Source organism: Neophocaena asiaeorientalis, unplaced genomic scaffold (genome assembly GCF_003031525.2).
Source record: "Neophocaena asiaeorientalis asiaeorientalis breed wild unplaced genomic scaffold, Neophocaena_asiaeorientalis_V1.1 scaffold218, whole genome shotgun sequence".
Lineage (NCBI taxonomy): Eukaryota > Metazoa > Chordata > Mammalia > Artiodactyla > Phocoenidae > Neophocaena > Neophocaena asiaeorientalis.
Window position 1 is genome coordinate 3,862,801 of NW_020172818.1, and position 23,735 is coordinate 3,886,535.

At 33.9% G+C, this 23,735-nt stretch overlaps 1 protein-coding gene across 2 annotated transcripts in view; it reads left to right on the forward strand.

Moving 5' to 3' along the window:
- Positions 1-23,735, forward strand: part of LCORL (ligand dependent nuclear receptor corepressor like) — a 160,133-nt gene that overhangs the window by 36,036 nt on the left and 100,362 nt on the right. For both annotated transcript variants that reach the window (XM_024741764.1, XM_024741765.1), the window contains exons 2-4: positions 7,297-7,362; positions 19,134-19,213; positions 20,111-20,240. In XM_024741764.1, the coding sequence (XP_024597532.1) occupies positions 7,297-7,362; positions 19,134-19,213; positions 20,111-20,240 (276 nt within the window). The remainder of the gene's footprint in view (positions 1-7,296; positions 7,363-19,133; positions 19,214-20,110; positions 20,241-23,735) is intronic.

A 23,735-nucleotide genomic window follows, 5' to 3' on the forward strand; every position in this document is an offset into this window, starting at 1 on the left:
ACACACACACACACATATATACACACTATATGGTCAGATACTAATTTTTTAAATCACTGTGCTTACCATATTTAAAGAAATAACAGACCTAAATATCTGCAAGAAATGGGGAACTGTAAATAAGATGTTACATATTTGAAAAAGAACATTATAAAACTTGTTTAACTAAAATTACTGAAATCAGCAAGTCAGAGAATGAACTTCCACCTCTGACCATGAGGAAGTAAGAGGGTTTGGACTTATCCTCCACTATAGGCAGCTAGGAAACTGGACTGTATATTTAAAAGAAATTTGTTTCAGACATTGGAAAACAGGCAACGCAGAACTGTGGTCCCTGAGGAAAAGGAAACTAATGATCACTCCAGCTTTTTGCCCGGAGGTAGTTTCCAGACTGTAGCATAGGCAGGATTGGCCCAAAAAGTGGTCTCGCTGACTGGAGAAGACAAAGGTCAGCCTTTAGGGTGGTGTATGAGTGGCTGGAACTTTCCAGTGGCTGGAAAGGAGAGAGCTACATGGAGAAAGAGCTCAAGAAACCAGCATAGGGTACCCTTGAATCTTTGGCTGAAAACCACTTCATGCATATGTAGGATGACATTCTACAAGGCCTGATAAATAACACCTTTAGGAAAGGACAAGTGCCAGTGAGCTATAATTTCAACAATTTTCAGAACTTACACAGGGCTGGGAACCATTTAGGTTCCCACCAACCAGAATAAGTACAGTCATGGAATACAAGAGGTATTCAGTGGAGATCCAAGAAAACTAAAGGTAGTAGTGGAAAGGCTTTTCTGCTTCTTTCCTTAAAGCCTTTTTCAAAGCCTCAAAATGATCTTCAAGTAAGTTAACTTCCTGAATGAATCAAATGTGACACTCTTCAAGGGGAAAAAAAAAAAGGACTCACAATATAAAAATTCATAATGTCTGGCATCCGAATAAAATTACTTGACATGCAAAAAAGCAGGAAAATTTAGCTCATAATCAGGAAAAATATCAGTCAATAGAATTAGAACCAGAATTAACAGATAATAGAATTAACAGATAAGGATGTGAAAACTATTAAAATTTCCTAAGTATACTCAAGGATTAAAAGGATAGTGTGAACATAATGAAGAGGAAAATGGAGAATGTAAAAAGGAAAGAAATGGTTCAACAAATGGTGCTGGGTCAAATAGATATCAATATAGAAAACATCAGCTCTATCACAGCATTCACAAAAAATAATCAAAATGGACCATAGCCCTAAATGTAAAACTTAAAATTTCTGTAAGTTTTCAGAGAAGAGCTTTGCAGCCTCGGTGTAGAGAAAATTTCTTAGAGCACAAAAACAACAACCGTAAAGGAAAAAAATGGATGAATTGATCTTCATCAAAATTAACTTTTATTCCTTGGAAGACACCATTAAGAAAACAGAAAGGAAGGCCATAAGCTGGGAGGAAACAGCGACAACATATATATCAGACAAAAGGATAGTATCCAGAATATATTTAAAAACAAACAAAAATGCTCTTAACTACTCAATTATAAGAGGTGAAACAACCCAATTAAAATTTTTGCAGAATATTTTAATAGAGACATATGAATGGCAGTAAGCATGTGAAAAGATGATCAACATCACTAGTCTTTAGAGAAATGCAAATTAAAATCACAATGAGATATCATGACATTAGGAAGGTTTTAAGTCATTTGAATGGTTGAAAAGAAAAAAAAAGTAAACAAAAGAAAAACACACAATTGACCATACCAAGTGATGTTGGAGTTGAGAAGCCATAATGTAACATTTGTACATGGCTGGTGAGAATGTAAAACGATACAATAACATTTTTTGAATTGAAGTATAGTTAATTTACAACATTGTATTAGTTTCTGGTGTATAGCAAAATGATTCAGTTATACATATATGTTGTTTTTCATATTCTTTTCCATTATAGTTTATTACAAGATATTGAATATAGTTCCTTGTGCTATACAGTAGGACCTTGTTGTTTATCTATTTAATATATAGTAGTTAAATAATACATAATTTAAACTATTAATATATATAGTATCTGCTAATCCCAAACTCCAAATTTATCCCTCCCCTCCTTTCCCCTTTGGTAACCATAAATTTGTTTCCTACGTTTGTGAATCTGTTTCTGTTTTGTAAATAGTTCATTTGTATTATGTTTTAGGTTCTGTATATGAGTGATATCATAGGATATTTGTCTTTCTCTTGTATGACTTAGTTGACTTAGTATGATAACTCTAGATCCATCCATGTGCTGCAAATGGCAATATTTCATTCTTTTTATGGCTGAGTGACATTCCACTGCATATATATGCATCTTCTTTATCCATTCATCTGTTAATGGATACTTAGGTTGCTTCCATGTCTTGGCTATTGTGAATAGTGCTGCAATAAACATAGTGGTGCATGTATCTTTTCGAATTACAGTTATCATCTTTTCTGGATATATGCCCAGGAGTGGGATTGCTGATCATATGGTAGCTCTATGTTTAGTTTTTTAAGGAATCTCCATACTGTTTTCCGTAGTGGTTGTACGAGCTTACATTCCCACCAGCAGTGTAGGAAGATTTTCTATTCTTCACACTCTCTCCAGCATTTATTTGTAGACTTTTTGGTAATGGCCATTCTGACTGGTTTGAGGTGATACCTCAGGGTAGTTTTGACTTGCAGTTCTCTAATAATTTGTGATGTTGAGCATCTTTTCATACGCCTGTTGGCCATCTGCATATCTTCATTGGAGAAATGTCTATTTAGTTCTTCTGCCCAGTTTTTGATTGGGTTGTTTGTTTTTTTGTAATTGAGCTGAGCTGTATTTAAGTAGCCCTTGAGTTGAGTCTATCTATCTATCTATTTATTTATCGTTGTATTGGGTCTTCGTTGCTGCGCGTGAGCTTTCTGTAGTTGCAGCGAGTGGGGGCTACTCTTCGTTGAGGTGCGTGGGCTTCTCATTGCGGTGGCTTCTCTTGTTGTGGAGCACGGGCTCTAGGCACGTGGGCTTCAGTAGTTGTGGCACACAGGCTCAGTAGTTGTGGCTCTCAGGCTCTAGAGCGCAGGCTTAGTAGTTGTGGTGCACGGGCTTAGTTGTTCCACGGCATGTGGGATCTTCCCGGACCGGGGCACGAACCCGTGTCCCCTGCATCGGCAGGCGGACTCTCAACCACTGCGCCACTAGGGAAGCCCGGCAGGTGGATTCTTAACCAGTGCACCACCAGGGAAGCCCTGAGCTGTTTTTATATTTTGGAAATTAAGCCCTTGTTGGTCTCATCATTTGCAAATATTTTCTCCCACTCCATAAGTTTTTCAAGCATATGCAGAGAATTTTCAAAAATTGTGTATATTGACCATAAAGACAGTCTCAGAAAATTTCAAGATTGAAATCATGTTGGGTACTTTCTTTTACTACAGTGTAATTAAGTTAGAAATCTATTAAAAGGATAGACTATCCATACATATTTGGAAATTAAGAAATACACTTCTAAAAACTGTGAACCAGAAAAGAAGACATAATGAAAATTAGGGAATATTTCGACGGAATGATGAGAAAATATGACTGGAATGCAGCTTGTTAGATAGAAATCAATAACTTTAAATGCATATATTAGAAAAGAAGAAAGGCTGAAAGTTAATGAGCTCTTCCATTTCAGGAAGAAAACATAAGCGCAGAATAAAATAGAGGGCAGGAAGAAATAAAAGCAGGGACAGGAATTAATGGATAAGAAAACAGACATACAATAGAGAAGATCAAGGAATCAAAAAAAGAATTCTTTTTAAATCTAAAAAAAAAAGAGAGGGAGAGAAACTTTTAATGGCTCGACTGAGAAAAAAGAGAAATCATAAATAACTGAAGTATGGAATGAAAAGCAAAAAGGACATGACTGCTGATATTGTTGACATTAGATAGATAAAAACATACAAGGAAATGTTTTATGCAAATAAATTAGAAGATATAGTTGAAATGGGCAAGTTCCCAGAAAACTATGACTAACATAAGAAATAGAGTACATGAATAATCCTTTAACAGTTAAATAAATTTGATCAGTAATAGGCACTTCAGAAAGACTTTATTTCCATTTGGCATCCCTGGCATGTTCTTTTAAAATGTTCAAGCAAGGCATCCTACATTTCCTAATATTTTCCCAGAGAATAGAAAAAGAAAGGACATTGCCACTCATTTTATGAGGGTAGCATAACGTTGATATAAAAACTTGATCAAGTACAAAGGAAATTTACAGACCAGTCTCATTAGTGAACATAGATGCCGAAATTTGAAAGGACTAATCAAGATAAGGAACCCAGCAAATATGTCTCATGATAATGTTGGGTTTTCCCAGGAATGGAAGAGGTTTGGTTTAATATTCAATGTAATTCACTGTATCACTATATTCAGAGATTTAAGAAAGAAAAATGACATAGTTATTTCAATAAATTCAAAATAAATTTGGTACTCAGCCTTAAAAAAAAAAGAAAGAAATGCTGCCATTTGTGACAATGTGGATGGACCTGGAAGATATTATGCTTTGTGAAGTAAGTCAGACAGAGAAAGACAAATACTGTATGTTTTCACTTATAAATAAAATCTAAAAAATAAAATAAATGAATACAACAAAACAGAAACAGACTTACAGAGAACAAACTAGTAGTTACCAGAGGGAAGACGGGTGGGAGGATGAGCAAAATGTGTGAAAGGGATTGAGAGGTACAAACTACTAGGTATGAAATAAGCTACAAGGTTGTAATCTACAGCACAGGAAATATAGTCAATATTTTATAATAGCTTTGTATGGAGTATAGTCTATAAAAATATTGAATTACTGTGTTGTACACCTGAAATGCAATATTGTAAATCAAATATAAATAAACTGATTGATTTGGTAAAATTCAATATCTTTGCATGGCAGGGAAACACCCCTAGCAAGCTAGACATAGAATGAACTTCCTTAATGTGATAAACAGTATTTCTCTTAAAGAATACAGCAAACATATTTAATGATGAAACTTGGAATGTGTTCCCATTTAGATTGGATGTGTCAAGGATGCTCACTCTGACCACCAATTTTCAACATCATAATTGAGGTCCCCTAGCTAAGCCAATAAGGCAAGAGCAAGAAAAAAGAAAGCAATAAGGATTAGAAAGGAACAAAACTACCATTATCTATAGATGATATATTTGTATATGTAGAACATTTCCAGATAAATTATAATTACAAAGTTTAACGATGTTGTTAGATAACAAAGTCAATATACAAACATCAATTGTGTTTCTATAAGCCTACAAGAAATAAAACTTTTAACTAAGGATATCATTTACAATAGCACCAACACTATGCAATATGAATAAATCTTAACAGGCTGTATGTAAGACCTTGGTCTTATCTAGTGAACAGTTGAGGAACCCAGTAGAAAAATGTAAGTCCCTGTTTGCTTTCTTTTCAGGCTTAAATCTAGGAAATATACACTGTTTAAATTCAGTATGCTTACCCCGGGGTGGGGGGCGCTATACATTTTGTCCAAAATACCACAGAATAACATCCTAAAATAGTTGTTTGCAATATTATATTTGGAGTAAATTGATCACATCAAAATAGAATATCTTGGTAATAGAGATTTGGGGCTTGTTCAGTCTGAGTCTTTATCTAATAGTAAGTCTTTTCTGTAGCATTCTTGAAAGCATCCTCTGGTGGGAGTTCATTCACTTTTCTGCCTGAAATTTCCACTCATGGGAACTAGTACTGAATCATTTCACAGAGATTTTTTTAAGTACATATTTACCAAGTACCATGAGAGCTACCTTTACTTTGTCAAATTTAGGACATCATCAGTTGTAAGATGCATCATTTCTTCATGTTCTACTAAATAAAAAAAGTCACTTTTCGACTGACACACCATTGATTTTTTTTTTTTTTTGTGGTATGTGGGCCTCTCACTGTTGTGGCCTCTCCCGTTGCGGAGCACAGGCTCCGGACGCACAGCCTCAGCGGCCATGGCTCATGGGCCCAGCCGCTCCGCGGCCTGTGGGATCTTCCCGGACCGGGGCACGAACCCGTGTCCCCTGCATCGGCAGGCGGACTCTCAACCACTGCGCCACCAGGGAAGCCCACACCATTGATTTTAACATGCATCTTGAGTATAGAGGTTTTTAAACGTTTTGAAAAGCAGTTTATGATTTATAAAACATTTCTACAGAAGTATTTCTCGTGTTTTACAGTTTAGAAATACTACTGAGAAAATCTGTCTTTAATTTTTCAGGTCTATCATGCTTCCTTTCGTATTTTTCCCTCATAATTTAAGCATCCCTAAATTAGTTCCTTTTCTTGGTTTTCCATTTATTTTGCCATCCTGGTCATTTTCCAGGATGCCTTGTAGTTTATCAGTAACTTGCTTAATACTGAATATGATGCAAACTTCAAAAAGAAAATTGTAAAATCTTAATATTAGTTTATCCACAAAGTAGAATACTCTGAGTTCATGAACTAGAGTTTTGTTAACTTAATAAGATTTTCAGTATTTTTTTTCCTTAAAACAAGGCAAAATTGTTGTGTTTTAATTTTTACAAGTAGGTTTAAATTTTATGTATCATACTTTTCACAGCAAAAATTTCTCCCCATTGACACTTATTTACTCGTTTTTAAAATTGAGGTTAAAGATGCTACTTTTTTTAAAGTTAACATTTTTTGTAACCAGTATAAACAGGATTGTAATACACGTCTCTTCTAATTGTTCTTTTCATCTCTACAAATCATTGCAAAACAAATCTGCTGGGCTTCCCTGGTGGCGCAGTGGTTGAGAGTCTGCCTGCCGATGCAGGGGACACGGGTTCATGCCCCGGTCTGGGAAGATCCCACATGCCGCGGAGCGGCTAAGCCCATGAGCCATGGCCACTGAGCCTGCGCATCCAGAGCTTGTGCTCCACAATGGGAGAGGCCACAACAGTGAGAGGCCCGCGTACTGCAAAAAAAGCAAAACAAAACAAAACAAAAAAACAAATCTGCTCATTATTTTAACCTGGGACTATTTCTAAATGACAAAGGTGTTTACTTGTTTTAGAAGTGAATATTTACATTTGAATTTTACATTTTTTTTTACAATCATGTAATTCCTGGTAGTCATCGTGTGACTTCTTGCTGTGTTGTATATATTGCCTAGTTCAACTTAATTCATCTAAAGGAAAAAATGACACCTCATAGTATGTTAAATTTATAATTATCTGATTCATATAGAATTTATGGTTTTTGATTATTGTAAAATTAAGCTTTTTTAGTAGTTAATATACTTTTCTGTCTTTAATAACACAGGTTTTGAGAGTATTTTAGAAGGGCTTTATGGACCACGGCTACGAAGAGACCTCAGTTTATTTGAAGGTAATGTTTCTTTAAATTTTATTTAAAAATTTTAATCTTCTGTCCATTTTACAAATGAAAAATGGTTGTTCTATACTAACTTTGTATTAAAATGAATTTGTGATCTCATTTAATGAGAAAATATTTTTAAATAAGTAAATAAAATGATCTAAATATTATTTCTATTACATAATGTAATAATGATAATTACAAAATTTAAAACAAAATTTCTATTATTACATTATTATATAATCTTCAAAAAACTTTTAGTACATTGATCAAAGTAGAAAACAAAGCTTGTTTTTGGCTTAATGGTAAAATTTAATTTTTGTTATTTTAAACATTATGTGCCCTGACTTATTCTTAAAGAGGACTTAAAAAGGTTCAGTTAAATAAATATCTCCTGTTGCTTATGATATAGGCAGCCTGGAACTCAGATTGTCATTCTGAGATATGCCGCTATGTGTGTTCAGAGTTTTAATACTATTTGTTATTTCTTATAGCCTCCTCTTCCAAACACTCTAGCATAAATCCTGGTGGAAGATTTTGATCTATGCTATAATTGCTATAATATAGTTTAGTTTTTTTATTACTTGCTTGGAAATGTAGAGCGCTAGGAGAGAACATTTTTGTAGACATTTGAAATTGTATAGTACAGCTCATTCACAAAATGGGCAGTGCTAGTATAGATTTTCTACTTTGATTTTGGTACAATTATTTCTGAATCTCGTACCTGTTCAGTTTTATATGCTAATAACTCTTTTAGCTTCTTTTCTTCTCTGGTACTTTCCATTCTACAAAGACCCAAGGTATCTTGTATAAATATATCTTTTGAGTTGAGGCAATCAAAAGTTTTCTACTTATTCTTTTTTTTTTAAATTAATGTTGAGCAGGATAATTGAGTTATGAACCATAGAGCTGGTATCTATGAAAGATCATTTGTGCCAACCACCCACGTTCAGTCAGATGAATGATATCCATGCAGAACATGACTTTTAGGATGGAGACTCCAAAACGTGCCTTATTCTAGTGTATTATCATTCTTATGACTAAGAGCTTTCTCTTTTATTTCTTAACTGTACTCATTTCTCGTTTTATCATAGTTTAACACTGCATTAAATATTTTTACCTGATATATTTATAAACACTACTAATTGTAGTTTCACCTATTTTTCTGAGCATGTAAATGAAGAAAGGAAAAATCCGAAGAAACAAGAATTTAACCTGTGCTTGATATTTCTTCAACCTTTCTTTTTAAACCTGCTGTCCTCATTCAGATCAGAAGTCAGCATTATACTTAATTGCCTTCTGATAACCCAAGTTGCAACTTGTAACTCTAAGCGTCTTGCTTCCCTCACTGTCATTTATTTATTTATATAGTTATGTGTGTATATATTTATGTCTTCGGAAATTAGTTTATTACATAAAGGGCAGAATGTGCTAATGAAATAAATTCTTGTATTTTATATTTAGACTAGTATTTCCTTAGCATACAAGTAACACATGTTCATTTTTGGAAATTAGAGAATACAAATAAATCAGAAAGAAAAAAATTACTCCTAGTTCCATGACCCACAGATAACCTTCACCATTTTTATATAAATTTAAAATATATGTTTAGATGTATTTATTCTTTTATTAAAGTAGTACATACTGTATATACAGCGTATATAGTTTTTTGTGCCTACTGATTTTGTTCACTAGTGTATCATTTGGGTATATAAAGTTCTGGATCATCATTCTTAATGACAGCACAGTATTACATTGTAGATCTATGGTAATTAATTTAATTAATTTAATACCCTGTTGCTTATACCTCATTCCATTTATTCTTTTAATTCTGATAGATCTTGTACCTTATATCCTCTTCTGTGCTTTTTTTGGTGGGAGGATTTACAAAATTAGCTAAGCTTTGGAACTCGATCTTCTTCTCACACATAGGCACATACTGATGTTGCCCTTTTTCACCCCAGACGTTCTAACTTTTCTCCAGGTTTCTTAGGTAAATTCTTCCTCCTTTTCTTTGCTCTTTTGAATTAAAAAAAAAGGTTTCTAATCAAAGTTTCAGGCTTAAGAGGGATAATATTAATTGTAGTAATAAATCTGTATCTGTGCAAAGATAAAGACAGCCATACATTTTGAAGGAAGGTTACAACAGAGCTATCAAAGTGTAGAGCCTTTGAAAAGGCATGTAGAAGCTATCCATTATAGACATCTCCAGCTTTTTTCTTATCCTCTTCTTAAATGAGTGTGCTTTCTTTGTTATCACTGTTTAAAATGGTTTAATATTTAGATGTTAGGACTACCAAGTGTAGATATTTCTCATTATACAAATCTGTATGCAAGAATCACATAGGTGAGTGTATGTTTTTAGATAAATCATTGGAAATCTGAACCCTTGTTACTCACTTTCCAAAACTCAGGAACTAGATGAATTGGCTAGCCAAGGGATCCTTGTATATTACTCTAAATTATTTTTATTATAAAATTAAATGCATAGTATTTTTATTTTATAACACATTTAAGTTAAAATACTGCATTGCCAATCTGCTGCTGTTTCTGTGGAAAAATGTACTCTAAACTTCATAGTGCTACTTTGAAAGTCAACTTTGGCATACAGTGTATTTTTAATTTTAAGGCTTTTTATCATCTGTATTAGTGTTTTGAGAAGTTTATATTTTAATTCTTGAAATCTATTCAGAGTCACCTCCAGATTGAATGGTTTTGAAAGCTTTTGAGTGTTGCTAATTTTTAATTTGTTGGAAACAAAAGCTTTCTGTCTTCTTTGATCTGTTCTTAGGACTTTTTGTCCTTTTGAGGAAAACATAACTATTATTTCTTTTTGGAGTAAAGTCTCCAAAGAAACTTTGAATGTCATCAATTTTTATGTACTCCTTGAAAAGTTCCCCATACTCTATGCCTCTCTTCTACCAACCCAGAATTCACTTTTCCTGCTATCACATGACTTTTAAGCAGAAATTCACTCTTGTTTTCTGCTTTAGTCAATCCTTTCTCATGTCTTATTGGGGAACCAGTTTCTTTCATTTGTAGGATTGTCTGATTTACTTGCCCTGACTATGGATATTTACAAAATATGCAAAGAGTACAGTAGGCAGGCGTAAAGTGGCTGATAGACCCTTATTGGTTTTTCCCTAGCTCTGTCCACATTTCAAAGAGAAATTATATCAGAGGTATGCAAGCGATCGCATTGTGGCCAAATCCAGCTCACTGACTGTTTTTGAATGGCCTATGAACTAAGAATGGTTTTTATGTTTTTAAATAGTTGAAAAAAATCAAAAGAAGATTTAATATTTTGTGGCTTGTGAAAACTATATGAAGTCCATATTTAATGCCCGATTAGTACAGTTTTATTGGAAACAGCCCCTCTTATTTGTTGACATATTGTCTATGGCTACTTTTGTCCTTCAACAGTAGAGTTGAATGGTTGTGACAGAGACCATATATCCTGCAAAACCTAAAATATTTGCTCTCTGGCTGTTTATATTATAGTAAAGGTTTGCTAATCCCTGACTTATACCACTGACCAACATTTAATATTTTTGGCTTAATATCCTTTTTTTCCCCAACTGTTAACACTATGATGATGGAGCAAACAAAACTACTTTTTAATAAGATTTATTGGATGACATATTTTGAATGCTTATTTTGTGTTAGGAACTGTGATGAGCAATGAGGAAAGAAAAATGAATAGGTAGTATCTCTTCCTACTAGGAACCCATACCCTAGTATTAACTAAAAAATGGGTAGCTTTCTAATATGAATTGATGCTTATTTATATTAAAACCAGAGAATCTAATACTATTTTATAGTTAGTTATATAAGTTATATTAGCTTTCCTCAATGTGTACAGAGACTTATCCAAGTGTACAGGCATACCTCAGAGGTATTGCAGGTTCAGTTCCAGACCACTGCAATAAAGAGAATAACGCAATAGAGTGAGTCACATGAATTTTTGGTTTCCCAGTGCATATAAATTTTTTTGTTTCTACAGTTATGTTTACACTCTACCGTAGTCTATTAAGTGTGTAATAAATAATAGCATTATGCTAAAAAACAATGTATGTACCTTAGTTTAAAAAGACTTTATTGCTAAAAAATGCTAACCATCACTTGAGCCTTTGGCAAGTTGTAATTGTTTTGCTGGTGGAGGGTCTTGCATTGATGTTTATGGCTGCTGACTCATCAGGGTGTTGGTTGCTGAAGGTTAGGATGGCTGTGGTGATTTCTTAAAATAAGACAACAATGAAGTCTGCCACACTGATTGACTCGTCCTTTCACAAACAATTTGTAGCATTCAGTGCTATTTGGTAGCATATTACCCACAGTAGAACTTCTTTCACAATTGGAGTCAGTCCTCTCAAAACCTGCCATTGTTTTATCAACTAATTTTATGTGATATTCTAAATCCTTTGTTGTCATTTCAACAATCTTCCCAGCATCTTACCAGGAGTAGATTCCATCTCAGGAAACCACTTTCTTTGCTCATCCATAAGAAGCAACTCCTCATCCTTTGAAGTTTTATCATGAGTTTGTAATGATTCAGTCACATTTTCAGGCTCCACTTCTAATTCCAGTTCTCTTGCTATTTCCATCACATCTGCAGTTACCTCCTCCACTGAAGTCCGGAGCCCTTCAAAGTCATCCATGAGGGTTGGAATCAGCTGCTTCAAAACTCCTGTTAATGTTGGTATTTTGACCTCTTCCCATGAATCATGGATGTTCTTCATGGCATCTAGAATGGTGAATCCTTTCCAGAAGGTTTTCAGTTTACTTTGCCCAGATCCATCAGAGGAATCCCTATGTATGGCAACTATAACCTTATGAAATGTTTTTCTTAATGATTCCTGGTCAGTGGGCTGCAGAGTGGATATTGTGTTGGCAGGCATGAAAACAACATGAATCTTGTTGCACATCTCCATCAGAGCTCTTAGGTGATCAGGTGCATTATCAACAAGCAGTCAGTCACATTCACATTTTGAAAGGAATTTTTTTTTCTGAGCAGTAGGTCTCAACAGTGAGCTTAAAATATTCAGTAAACCATGTTGTCAACAGATGTGCTGTCATCCAGGCTTTGTTGTCCCATTTATAGAGCACAGGTAATGTGGAAAATGAGGACTTTTGGAATGGTAAATGAGCATTGGCTTCAACTTCAAGTTGTCAGCTGCAGTAGCCCCTAACAAGAGAGTCAGTCTGTCCTTTGAAGCTCTGAAGCCAGTCATTGACTTCTCCTCTTTAGCTGTGAAAGTCCCAGATGACATCTTCTTCCAATATGCGACTGATTTGTCTGAATTTTAAATCTGTTGTTTAGTGTGGCCATCTTCATTGATTATCTTAGGTAGATCTTCTGGATAACTTGCTGCAGCTTCTACATCAGCACTGTTGCTTTACCTTGCACTTTTATGTTATGGAGATGGGTTCCCTCCTTAAACGTCATGAACCAATCTCTGCTAGCTCCAAACTTTTCTCCTGCAGCTTCTTCATCTCTCTCAGTTTTCAATGAAGAGAATTAGGGCCTTGCTCTGGATTAGGCTGTGGCTTAAGGGAATGTTGTGGCTGGCTATCCGGACCACTAAAACTTTCTTATCATTCATGTGTTCACTTTTAATTTCCTTTAAGAACTTTTCCTTTGCATTCACAGCTTGACTGTTTGGCACAAGTGGCCTAGCTTTCAGCCTGTCTCAGCTTTTGATATGCTTTCCTCACTAAGCTTAATCATTTCTAGCTTTTGATTTAAAGCGAGAGACTTGCTGCTACTCCTTTCACTTGAACTCTTAGAGGCCATTGTAGGGTTATTAATTGGCCTAATTTCAATATTGTTGTGTTTCAGGGAATAGGGAGGCCCAGCAAGAGGGAGAGATGTTGGGGACAGGCCAGTTGGTGGAGCAGTCAGAACACACACACAAAGAATATACAATGGAAAAAAGACTGTCTCGTCAGCAAGTGGTACTGGGAACGTTAGACAGCCGCATGCAAATTAATGAAGTTAGAACACGTCCTCACACCATACACAAAAATAACTCAAAATGGCTTAAATACTTAAATATAAGAAATGACACCATAAAATTCCTAGAAGAGAACATAGGCAAAACATTCTCTGACTTAAATCCTACCAGTGTTTTCTTAGGTCAGTCTCCCAAGGCGATAGGAATAAAAGCAAAAATAAGCAAATGAGACCTAATCAAACTTAAAAGCTTTTGTACAGCAAAGGGAACCATAAGCAAAATGAAAAGACGACTTAGACAGGGAGAAAATATTCGCAAATGATATGACCGACAGGGCTTAATTCCCACAATACACAAACATATAACTCAACAACAACAACAAAAAACCCAGTTGAAAACTGGGTGGAACACCTAAATAGATATTTCTCCAAAGAAGACATACTGTTGGCCAACAGGCACATGATAAGATGCTCAGCATCACTAATTATTAGAGAAATACAAATCAAAACTATAATTATGTACCACCTCAGACCAGTCAGACTTTTTTCTTTAAAAGTCTACAATTAACAAATGGCTGGAGAGGGTGTGGAGAAAAGGGGGAACCTTCCTATACTGTTGCTGGGAATGTAAGTTGGTGCAGCCACTGTGGAAAACAGTATAGAGGTTCCTCTAAAAACTAAAAGTAGAGTTGCCATATGATTCTGCAGTCCTACTCCTCGGCATACATCCAGACAAAGCTATAATTCAAAAAGGCACATACGTCCCTATGTCCATACCAGCACTATTCACAATAGCCAAGACATGGAAGCAACCTAAATGTCCATTGACAGATGAATGGATAAAGAAGATGTGGTATATATACACAATGGAATATTACTCAACCATAAAAAAGAATGAAATAATACTATTTGCAGCAACATGGATGGACTCAGAGATTATCATACTAAGTGAAGTCAGAAAGGGAAAGGCAAATACCATATGATATCACTTATATGTGGAATCTAAAATATGACACAAGTGAACTTATCTATGAAATAGAAACAGACTCACAGACATAGGGAACAGACTTGTGGTTGCCAAGAGGGAGTGGGTGGGGGAGGGAGGGATTGGGAGTTTGGGGTTAGCAGATGCAAACCACTATATATAGAATGGATAAACAACAAGGTCCTATTGTATAGCCCAGGGAACTATATTCAGTATCTTGTGATAAACCATAATGGAAAAGAATCTTAAAAAGAATATAAATATGTATAACTGAACCACTTTGCTGTACAACAGAAATTGACACAACATTGTAAATCAACTCTACTTCAATAAAAAAAAGAACACACATAGAACATTAAGTTTGACAACTTATATCGGCACAGTTTTTGGACCCCAAAGCAGTTATAATAGTAATGTCAAAGATCACTGATCACAGATCACCATAGTAAATATAATAATGAAAAAGTTTGAAATGTTGTGAGAATTACCAAAATGTGTGACACAGAGACACAAAGTGAATAAACGCTGTTGGAAAAATGGCATTGATAGACTTGCTCAGCACAGTGTTGCCACAAACCTTCAATTTGTAAAAAAATGCAATATCTGCAAAGTGCAGTAAAGCAAAGTGTAATAAAACAATAAAACTGCCTTATATGGTTGGACTACAGTTTGTTCACCTATTTGAAAGACCTGGTCACTTCCTAGGTTTGGCAATTATGAATAAACCTGCTATAAACATATGTGTGCAAGTTTTCGTGTGAACATACATTTTCAACTCATTTGGTTAAATACGTAGGAGCACCATTGCTGGATCCTTTGGAAAGGAGAGACTCTGTTTAGCTTTGTAAGAAGCAGACTATCTTCAAGAGTGACTGTACTATTTTATGTTCCCACCAGCAGTGAATTTAGGTTCCTTTTGCTCTACATCCTCACCAGCATTTCATGTTGTCAGTGTTTTGGACTTTAACCATTTTAATAGGTGTGTAGCGGTATCTTGTCGTAATTTGCATTTCTCTGATGGCATGTAATATTGAGCACCTTTTCATATGCCTGTTTACTATCTGCATATTGTCTTGGGTGAGGTGTCTGTTCAGACAGGTTTTGGCGTCAAGAATGAGTTAGGAAATATTTCCTCTGCTTCTGTATTCTGGAACAGATTATAGAGAAGCCATTTGGGCTGGTGCTTTCTGTTTTGGAAGGCTATTAATTATTGATTTGATTTCTTTGATAAATGCCTGTTGAGGTTACATATTTTTTTGTGTGTGAGATTTGGTAGATTGTGTCTTTCAAGAAATTTGTCCATTTTATCCAAATCTGTGGGAAACTAATGTTGTCCATAATATTCTTTTGTTACTCTTTTAATGTTCATAGGATCAGTAGTGATGGCCCATCTTTCATTTCTGATATTTTCTCTTTTTTTCCTGGTTAGCCAGGCTAGAGGTTTATCATTTTATTGATCTTTAAAAAATCAGCTGATCCTAATTTTTTAAAAGGTATAGAATATAAACTGGAAGGATATATTGCAAACTATTAATCGTTATCTCTGGATGATGGGATTATGAATAGTTTTTCTTTTCTCCTTTGTACTTTCAATATAGTTAATATGTAGTTTCATAATGAAAAATTATTTTTTAATTATATTCCCTACTGTTATGTATCTTTTAACAAAGTTATAATCAGTTTTCATGACCTTAATGAAAAATCTAGTTTTAGCATTCTCCTTTTTCACTTTTCATTGAACTTTATCTTTAGGAACTCCAAATTTATTTTCTGTGGCTTGAGGGTACTGAAGAGAATAAAAACATTAAAAAGAAGTGTGATTAGTTAAAAGAAAATGAAAGTAACATCTACTGGACTTCTGTGTTTTGCGTATGTTCTTAATTTTTACTACAGCCTTAAGATGGAATTATTATTATCCTCATTGTACAGTGAGGAAATTGAAGCTCAGAGAAAGTGACTAGTCCAAGGCTACATCTATCAGTAGTATGTGGAAAGACGTGGTTCACTACAAGGCTGTCTAATTTCAAAGACTGTTATCTTTCCCAGATAAATCAGGTGAATGATTGGAGCCAGACTTTGGCCACAAGAATATGTATATATGGTGGAAAGGTTGATTTTTATCATTCATTTACTATCAGTTTCATATATGACATTGCCTTTTATTAATAAGGTTAGTTGTATAAGGTACATATTTTGACCCTTTTTGAGCTTATACCTTCATGTATTAAAGTTTCAAAATGAGAGACAACTTATTTTAGAGATGAATATCTGAATCATTGTCAAATTTTGTTTGAGAGATAAAATGAATGTGTTTTGTTGTAGTGCTTATTTAATTTTTATGACCTGAAAGGACAACCTGGACAGAGGGAGAAGTCTGGCCTCCAGGTGATTTTTCAAAATCGCTTTTCCTATATATAAAAAAAGTATACCATCATCATTTATTTGGACTGAAAATTAAAAGTTGCTATATACAGAGTAATTACTAAATATTTTTAAGTAAATTCATAGATTTCTGAACCCAGTAGCATTTAATGGCATTTATGTAATCATTGATTATTCAATGCCATTTGTTTAACTATGTATGTATTTATTTTAATTGAATTTCCTTGAAGAACTTCACCTAAAATAACTAAAATAAATGAGGATAATCTCAGCATGCCCAATTTTATTTTACAACTGGTAATTGTCTTAATTAACCCAAAGTTGTTGTCCCTTGAGTCAGTATATTTATCACTGAAACTTTATGAAACCTTTCAATGATTTTTCAGAAATACCTTTTCCAGACCTACTAGCTATTTTTCAAAAATCCCAATGCTGGATTCCTTTCATAGTCCCTATTCATGAGGCCATAATTTTTAAAAGCAGTAAGATTTCCTTGATCTATCAAAATTATGTTATGCTTAGCATATGAGTCAAGTTTTTGCTACAGCAATGCTACATAACAAACAGCTCCAAAATCTGTTTCATGTTTATGGGTGACCTTATTCACTGGAATCTAGGCTGTGGATGGGGATAACATCTCCTCATGACTCCATGTTCCAGACTGAAGGATTAATGGCTTTACGGGCCAAGTTCTTCTGATGTTGGTTGGTGGAAATTCAAGAGAATTGGGGAAATTTGCCATGCCTTTAAAAGCCTCTGCTTAGGATGGTATACTGTCACTTCTTCTATATTCATTTCATTGGTCAGAAAGCTGTGCCTCGCTCTCTGTAAGAGACACTGCACAGTCCTATATTCAAGAGTGTGAATCTATGCTTCTGTTGTACTGACTGGGTGAAAGGTTGGAGAAAATTATGAACCTGCATAACTACAGTTCTGGGTTTTTAACTGTATAGGTTATGTAAACCTTTTCATTTGTCAGGTGGTTTACAAAAAGTGATCAGTTTTCTTAAGCAGATATTCAATTAAAATTTGTCTTCTTCAAACTAACCTTATTAAATATATGTGTGATAGTACAGGATTTAAAAAATAATGACTAGCGACTCTACCTCGTTAATAATTCACCTCTGCATGATGTTTTGCAGTTTATGAAGTATTTTCATATTTTTAAAATTTGATCACAAATAAGTTAGGTGATGGGATCCTTATTTTACAGATGTGGAAATTAAAACGAAACCTTTGTGGCTTGGCAAGGCTACAAATAATAAGTTCCATTCCAGATTTTTGGAGACTTCAAATCCAATCATCTTTCCATTACTCCATACTGGATCTTATGTTCCCATTCCCTCCTCTTTCCAAGCTTAAATAAATAAAAGGAATATTTCTGGAGCACTGCCAAAATCAAAGGAAGCTATCACTATACTCTTTATATTCCAGCAAATTATATTATCTTCTATTCTGACCTATATATCTGGATTAATGCAAGAGTATCCCACGGGCTAAACCTAAGTAGTATTTATTCATTATCATTCCAGAAGGATGAGTTTATTTCCTGTGTAGTTTAGCAGAAAACATGTATTCAATTTCATTATGTATTTCAAAAGTATAAGAGAAATTACTGTGGTATACCAGTGCTTTTCAAATTAGTTCCAATGTAGCTGCCTCAGATGATAATAGTTTATGTATTTGAGGTTCTGTGTATGAATTTATTTGGGAAAAGAAATTGGAGGGAATTTCTATTGCAAGGAGTAAATTTGAAAAATCACTGTCTATACCAAGTACAGTTAGGATGGCAATGTTATTATATCTTCATAAAATTCCTTCATTAGAAAATGTTTTCCACGAACTCACTAATATATTACAACAGTTGGATTATAAGGAACATTCTTGTGAAAAAAATCCATGTTTGGTATTGAATAATATAACTTGTTTACTTGCTTTTTGCTCTCACTCTTGCAACAAAGCCTTTAGCACGTAATGAAAATCTGATCTGACTTCTTAGCAGTGGATTTCTACTTTTTTCTTGGATAGCATTCCATATTCTCAAATCTGTAGGCTTTTCTGGTGCTTTATTCCATTTCTCTGTTTTATGTTGTCTTTCATGATGTGCAAAATTTATTCCTTTATCCCCATATCTCCCTGTTTGTTCTGACTTCTTTCATAGTGAAAATAAAAATTAATAGACAATGATGAATTGAATCTTTCAGAAGGCTAGATGATACTTAAAATTCTATTGTTGGAAAATTAATTTATAACCAGCTCATTGTTCTTGCTACTTTGTCTGATAATAGTGTAAAATTACTCTCCGTATTTCTTTGTAGATGTCACCAGTTTAATTTTGGGGGGGCCTTTTCCCCTTACTATTGCAGGTAGCTTTTTTATATGAGCCATTGCTATGGCGAGTGGTAATTTTATTTGTTTTAATAAAGTTAGTGTATTTAATCAATATTTTTCCCTCTTTTGAAGACTGTGAACCAGAAGAGCTGACTGACTGGTCTATGGATGAAAAATGTTCATTTTGTAACCTACAGAGAGAAGCAGTCAGTGTAAGTTTTAGTGCTATGAAATTATGTCTAAACTAATTGCACAATTGTAACACAATTTTTTAAACTTAATTTGTTCTGAGAATTTGTGACTTACAGTGAAATTTAAATACTTGATTTTGGTAATGAGAAGAATATTTTAAAGTCTCATGTTAGAAGTCTAACATTTAGCTTAACTTGCAGGTAAAAATTCCAACAACATTCTCATCTTTTTTGCTCATTTCACATTTCTTTCTTAAAGCTCTTTGACTCATAAAGTTCAGTTCAGATCTGTTTTGTATTTGGGTAGACACGGGTGAGCCTAGTTTGGTCTGAGACCACCCTGTAGTCTGATTTCTTAGGAATCAGTGGTTGGAGGATAATGTAGTACTACGTTTTAGCCTTTTACTTTCTCATGAAGTCTTTTGGATATCATAATTATCTCCTGTGAAATGATTAATTATTAGTTTCTACTGTAAACGGGGCATAAACTAGACAAGCAGCATCTTCTTGCATGGTGGGAAGTCCTAATTCTTTATGTACTGTTGTGGAAAGGGCTGAGAAGAAATGGGAATTTGAGAACTTGCACCCATTTTGGTCAGATTAGTGGATAAACATATCTGCTTTGTTCTTAAAACTCTCATTACTGGCATGCTATATAGTGAGTTTATTTAACAATATATTTTATCTGCCCCCCACCCCCTTTTTGACAATAGTTTTGCTAAGGAATAAGGCTAGTTTGTCCCTCTATCAAAGATAAATTTCTTTTTTCCTGACTCCTTTCTCAAGTCTTATGTTCTGTATATAATTTGACATATTTAAAATATAAAAAAATAAACAGAGAATTTTTTTGCCATTTTAAATGGAGTCCCATGTTTAAATAAAAAGTGATTTTTTTATGTTGTTTTCTTCTAATTTTAGGATTGTATACCATCTCTTGATTCTTCACAGTCGACACCAACAGAGGAACTATCATCTCAGGGCCAGTCCAACACTGAAAAGATTGAATGCCAAGCAGAAAATTACCTAAATGCACTCTTTCGAAAGAAAGGTAATACTGATATACTTTGTCATTTAAAATTTGCAATAGACATCTAAAATGTTTGAATTTTTCTCTCACACAGGTTTTTAATATGTCAATCCTCCTCCATTCTTGATTATTTCCTTCTTTGTCCTTAGTTTTTCTTCATATTTTTAAGGACATTAGGATTTGCAATCACTGTAGAGCTGTCTTCTATTAGGCTTTCCTTTTCACCATTCTATTCTCAAATCTCTCCCTGACTTTATTTTCTTAATCTACTATAGGCAGAAGAAAATTTTATATGCTTCTGGTCTTCCTTATTTTGTTTCTGACTTCAAAAGTTCTTTTGTGTTCAATAAGTGATAGATATAATATATTGCAAAGCTGTTTTTAGAAATGTAACAGTTAAATCATTTATCAGCCAGGTTGGTAGTATATTTGCTGGCTTGAGATTTCAGTGTTTCTTTGATAGCTTGAATGTGCTTACTTGACATTACAATGTCAGTGTTGTTCTTTGCTTCCTGTCTATCTAAACATTAAATCCAAATGAGGACTGTTTTCACTTGTTTTCTTGCTTGATACACATGTATCAGACAGAAGTTATTTTTATATCTTAAGTTACTTGAGAAAAATACAGAAATATAGACCCTTCCATTTTTTGTTCTTGGCCATTTGCGCAGTAGTAAAGTGTCTTAATTTTTATCACATAGACCTTTGGAATAAGTCATGGTGCAGGGGGAATGAAGGGTGGTGGTGGGAGGATCACTGTACCTCCCAGCTTCCTGAGATTGGGGAAAACGTTACTGTATTTTCATCTAAGTATTGATAGTGCTTTTACTCCTCTTTTGAATTAGGTAACATCAGATATTTTCTGTTAAACAGATGACTTACAGGTTTTAATCTATAATGTTGAATATAGTCCTCACCTTTGAGAAAGGAAGCTTTTGTTTAGTCTTACTGTTACGAGTTCTTTTATGTGTTGAAATATGAAAATCCTCTGATGAGAAGAACCATTAGTATATTAAAAGGCCTAAAGTTAAGAACTATATATTTTTTTAAGTGCAGGGGACTGAAAATCTTTTCCTGTGTGTTACCAAAGTACTTAGTATTGAGAAATTGGCAGTATCTTTAAAAAACAAATTGTTTTCTTAAAATTTTCTTTATGAACCAATATAAAAATTATTTACATGATTTCTTTAAGAATTTTATATTAACTTAGAAAATTTTATTCTGTCTGTATATTTACATTTATAAGAATTATGTTATCAGACTTACATCACAAAGAGAGCTGGAGAAAATGTATGCATCTACACACATGCATGCAGTAAGTTTCACTCACCTTAGAACTTACTCAGTCGCCTCCTCCTTTGAATAATTTGTGATGGTAGTAGGTATAAATTAATCAATAATAATGACTTTTAGTATTTGATAGTATGGAGTTAGCCTGTGCTCCATTGCCCTGTTAAGAGTAATCAGTAAAAACTTGGTACTATTTCAGCTGATTCAAGCATCTGGGTCTCCAAGAGGTCTCCTACCAATGGTTGGGTGAGTGTTCATGGATATTTAGTGACCTCTCCATTTGGGGATTTTTTTGGTTTTCTTCAAGATCTTTGAAGGATCACAGAGTTTTTAAATGAAAGATTCTTATTAGTAGTATTTTTGCTTTACTTCAGGTCTTCAGTATTTTTATCTTTGTTAATTTCTTTATTTGTAGTCCCTCATCACTTTCCAGATTTAATTAAACATAAGGACTTTTCTGCTTGTTTACTTGGTTTTGTTTCTGTTGTTTGTTTTTAATTTCTTTGAATGAAATCATTTTCGAGATTTCCAATATGGTCTGACCAGGATGAGACTAGAAGATAATAACAGTATCTTTTAAATGGTTTTAACTCCTTTGTTTGTGTATTTGTTTATTTATTTAGTAAGTTCTTTTAAGTTTACTTTGAAATAAAAGGCAAAAAATGTGTTTTTAAAGATAGGAAATTCCGAGTATTCGGAAGCAAATAAAATACTAATAAAGCATCTTGTTAGTGAAGTTCTTATTTGATTCCTGAAAATTTCTCAAACTCGGTCATTTATAGGAATGCTGCATATTAATAACATTAGTATTACTGATACTTTAAATCTGTTGCTTAGTTTGAGGAGCATAAGCATGTGATCATCTTGCCAAAACATAGAGAAATCTTCTAATATACCAATTGTAGCTTGTTTATTATCTTTCTTAACTATAGTTTTATGGAAGTTGATGATGTAAGCTGCTGTTATTGAGAACTCACACTTAGGATAATTAAGATGGTTGATGTCATCAATTATGATTGAACACTAAGTCCGTTTTGTGACTTACCTCATTTAATCCCGAAACACTGTTAAGAGATAGGTACTCTTGTTATCACTTTAACAGACTGAGATAATGAAGCTCAGAGAAATTTTGTGTTGTGAACGTTTGAATCCTTGGAAGGAATTTTAAAAGGTCAAAGATTTTCTATGTGAGGAACACTTAGATTCTAAGTATTAAGTAGAAAATCATTCCTGTTCTCTACTACTTAGCAGCCTAGAATTAGGATTATTTTAATTGAGTTAGGCAGGCTAGAGAGGACCTATGAGACATACAGAGCATTCCATCTTTGCTTTATATGAACATGAACAGCTCTAGTGATTAGTTCCCTTATAGTATTTAATAATTGGAGAAAACTTATTACTTAATCTAAATACAGTTTGGACTATCCCTTATAATTAGAAGCCAGTCAAAAATACTCTTGTAGGGTTGAGTAAGTACAGTCAGGGGAGTGGATATTTTAGTGCAGAGATGAACTTTTAACTAATTTTGTATATTCTTTACTTTAGAAATGTTTCAAAATTGAGTTCCTTCTAGAGGTTAACCTAGACAATTGTCTAGAATGCTAGAGTAGAATGAAACCTCCATGATACTAGGGACTTCTCTTTTGTTAATTGCAGAATCCTCGGTATCTGGAATAGTACTTGTCACATCTTAGATCTTCAGTAAATATTTTTGCATGAATAAATGAGTACTAAGATAAACTGTCCATATATCTTCCAGTTTCTTTACATATTCAGTGGTATTAGTACTTATTTGTTTTATTTGAAGAAGAAAATTATTTAGCGTGTATGTATTGTTTATCTTTTCCTACTTTGTACTTAAGTTTATTACTGTGTATAGCCTGAATATCAGTCAGTTTATTTGTTTTGAAATGTGGGTAAACATAGGCATATAGATATAAAATGCCTTTTCTGAAGCTGTCCCCATAGGATATGAACTAAACTGTTTTGACTTTGGCTTCACATTCTCTGATTACCTGAAGCAGTGTAAATCACTGGCTTATGATTCAGGAAGATATCTCATCTTTTATTTTTCAGTTAAAGAAGGCTACTTGACTAAATTGGACAGATAGTATGCACGTTGTAGCTGAATGAATCATACTGCTAAGTGTATATAACAAAACAAAGCCTTCCTTCATCAAAATATAATGTTTTTCCTACTTTATCTTTTACCCCCCCACACACACA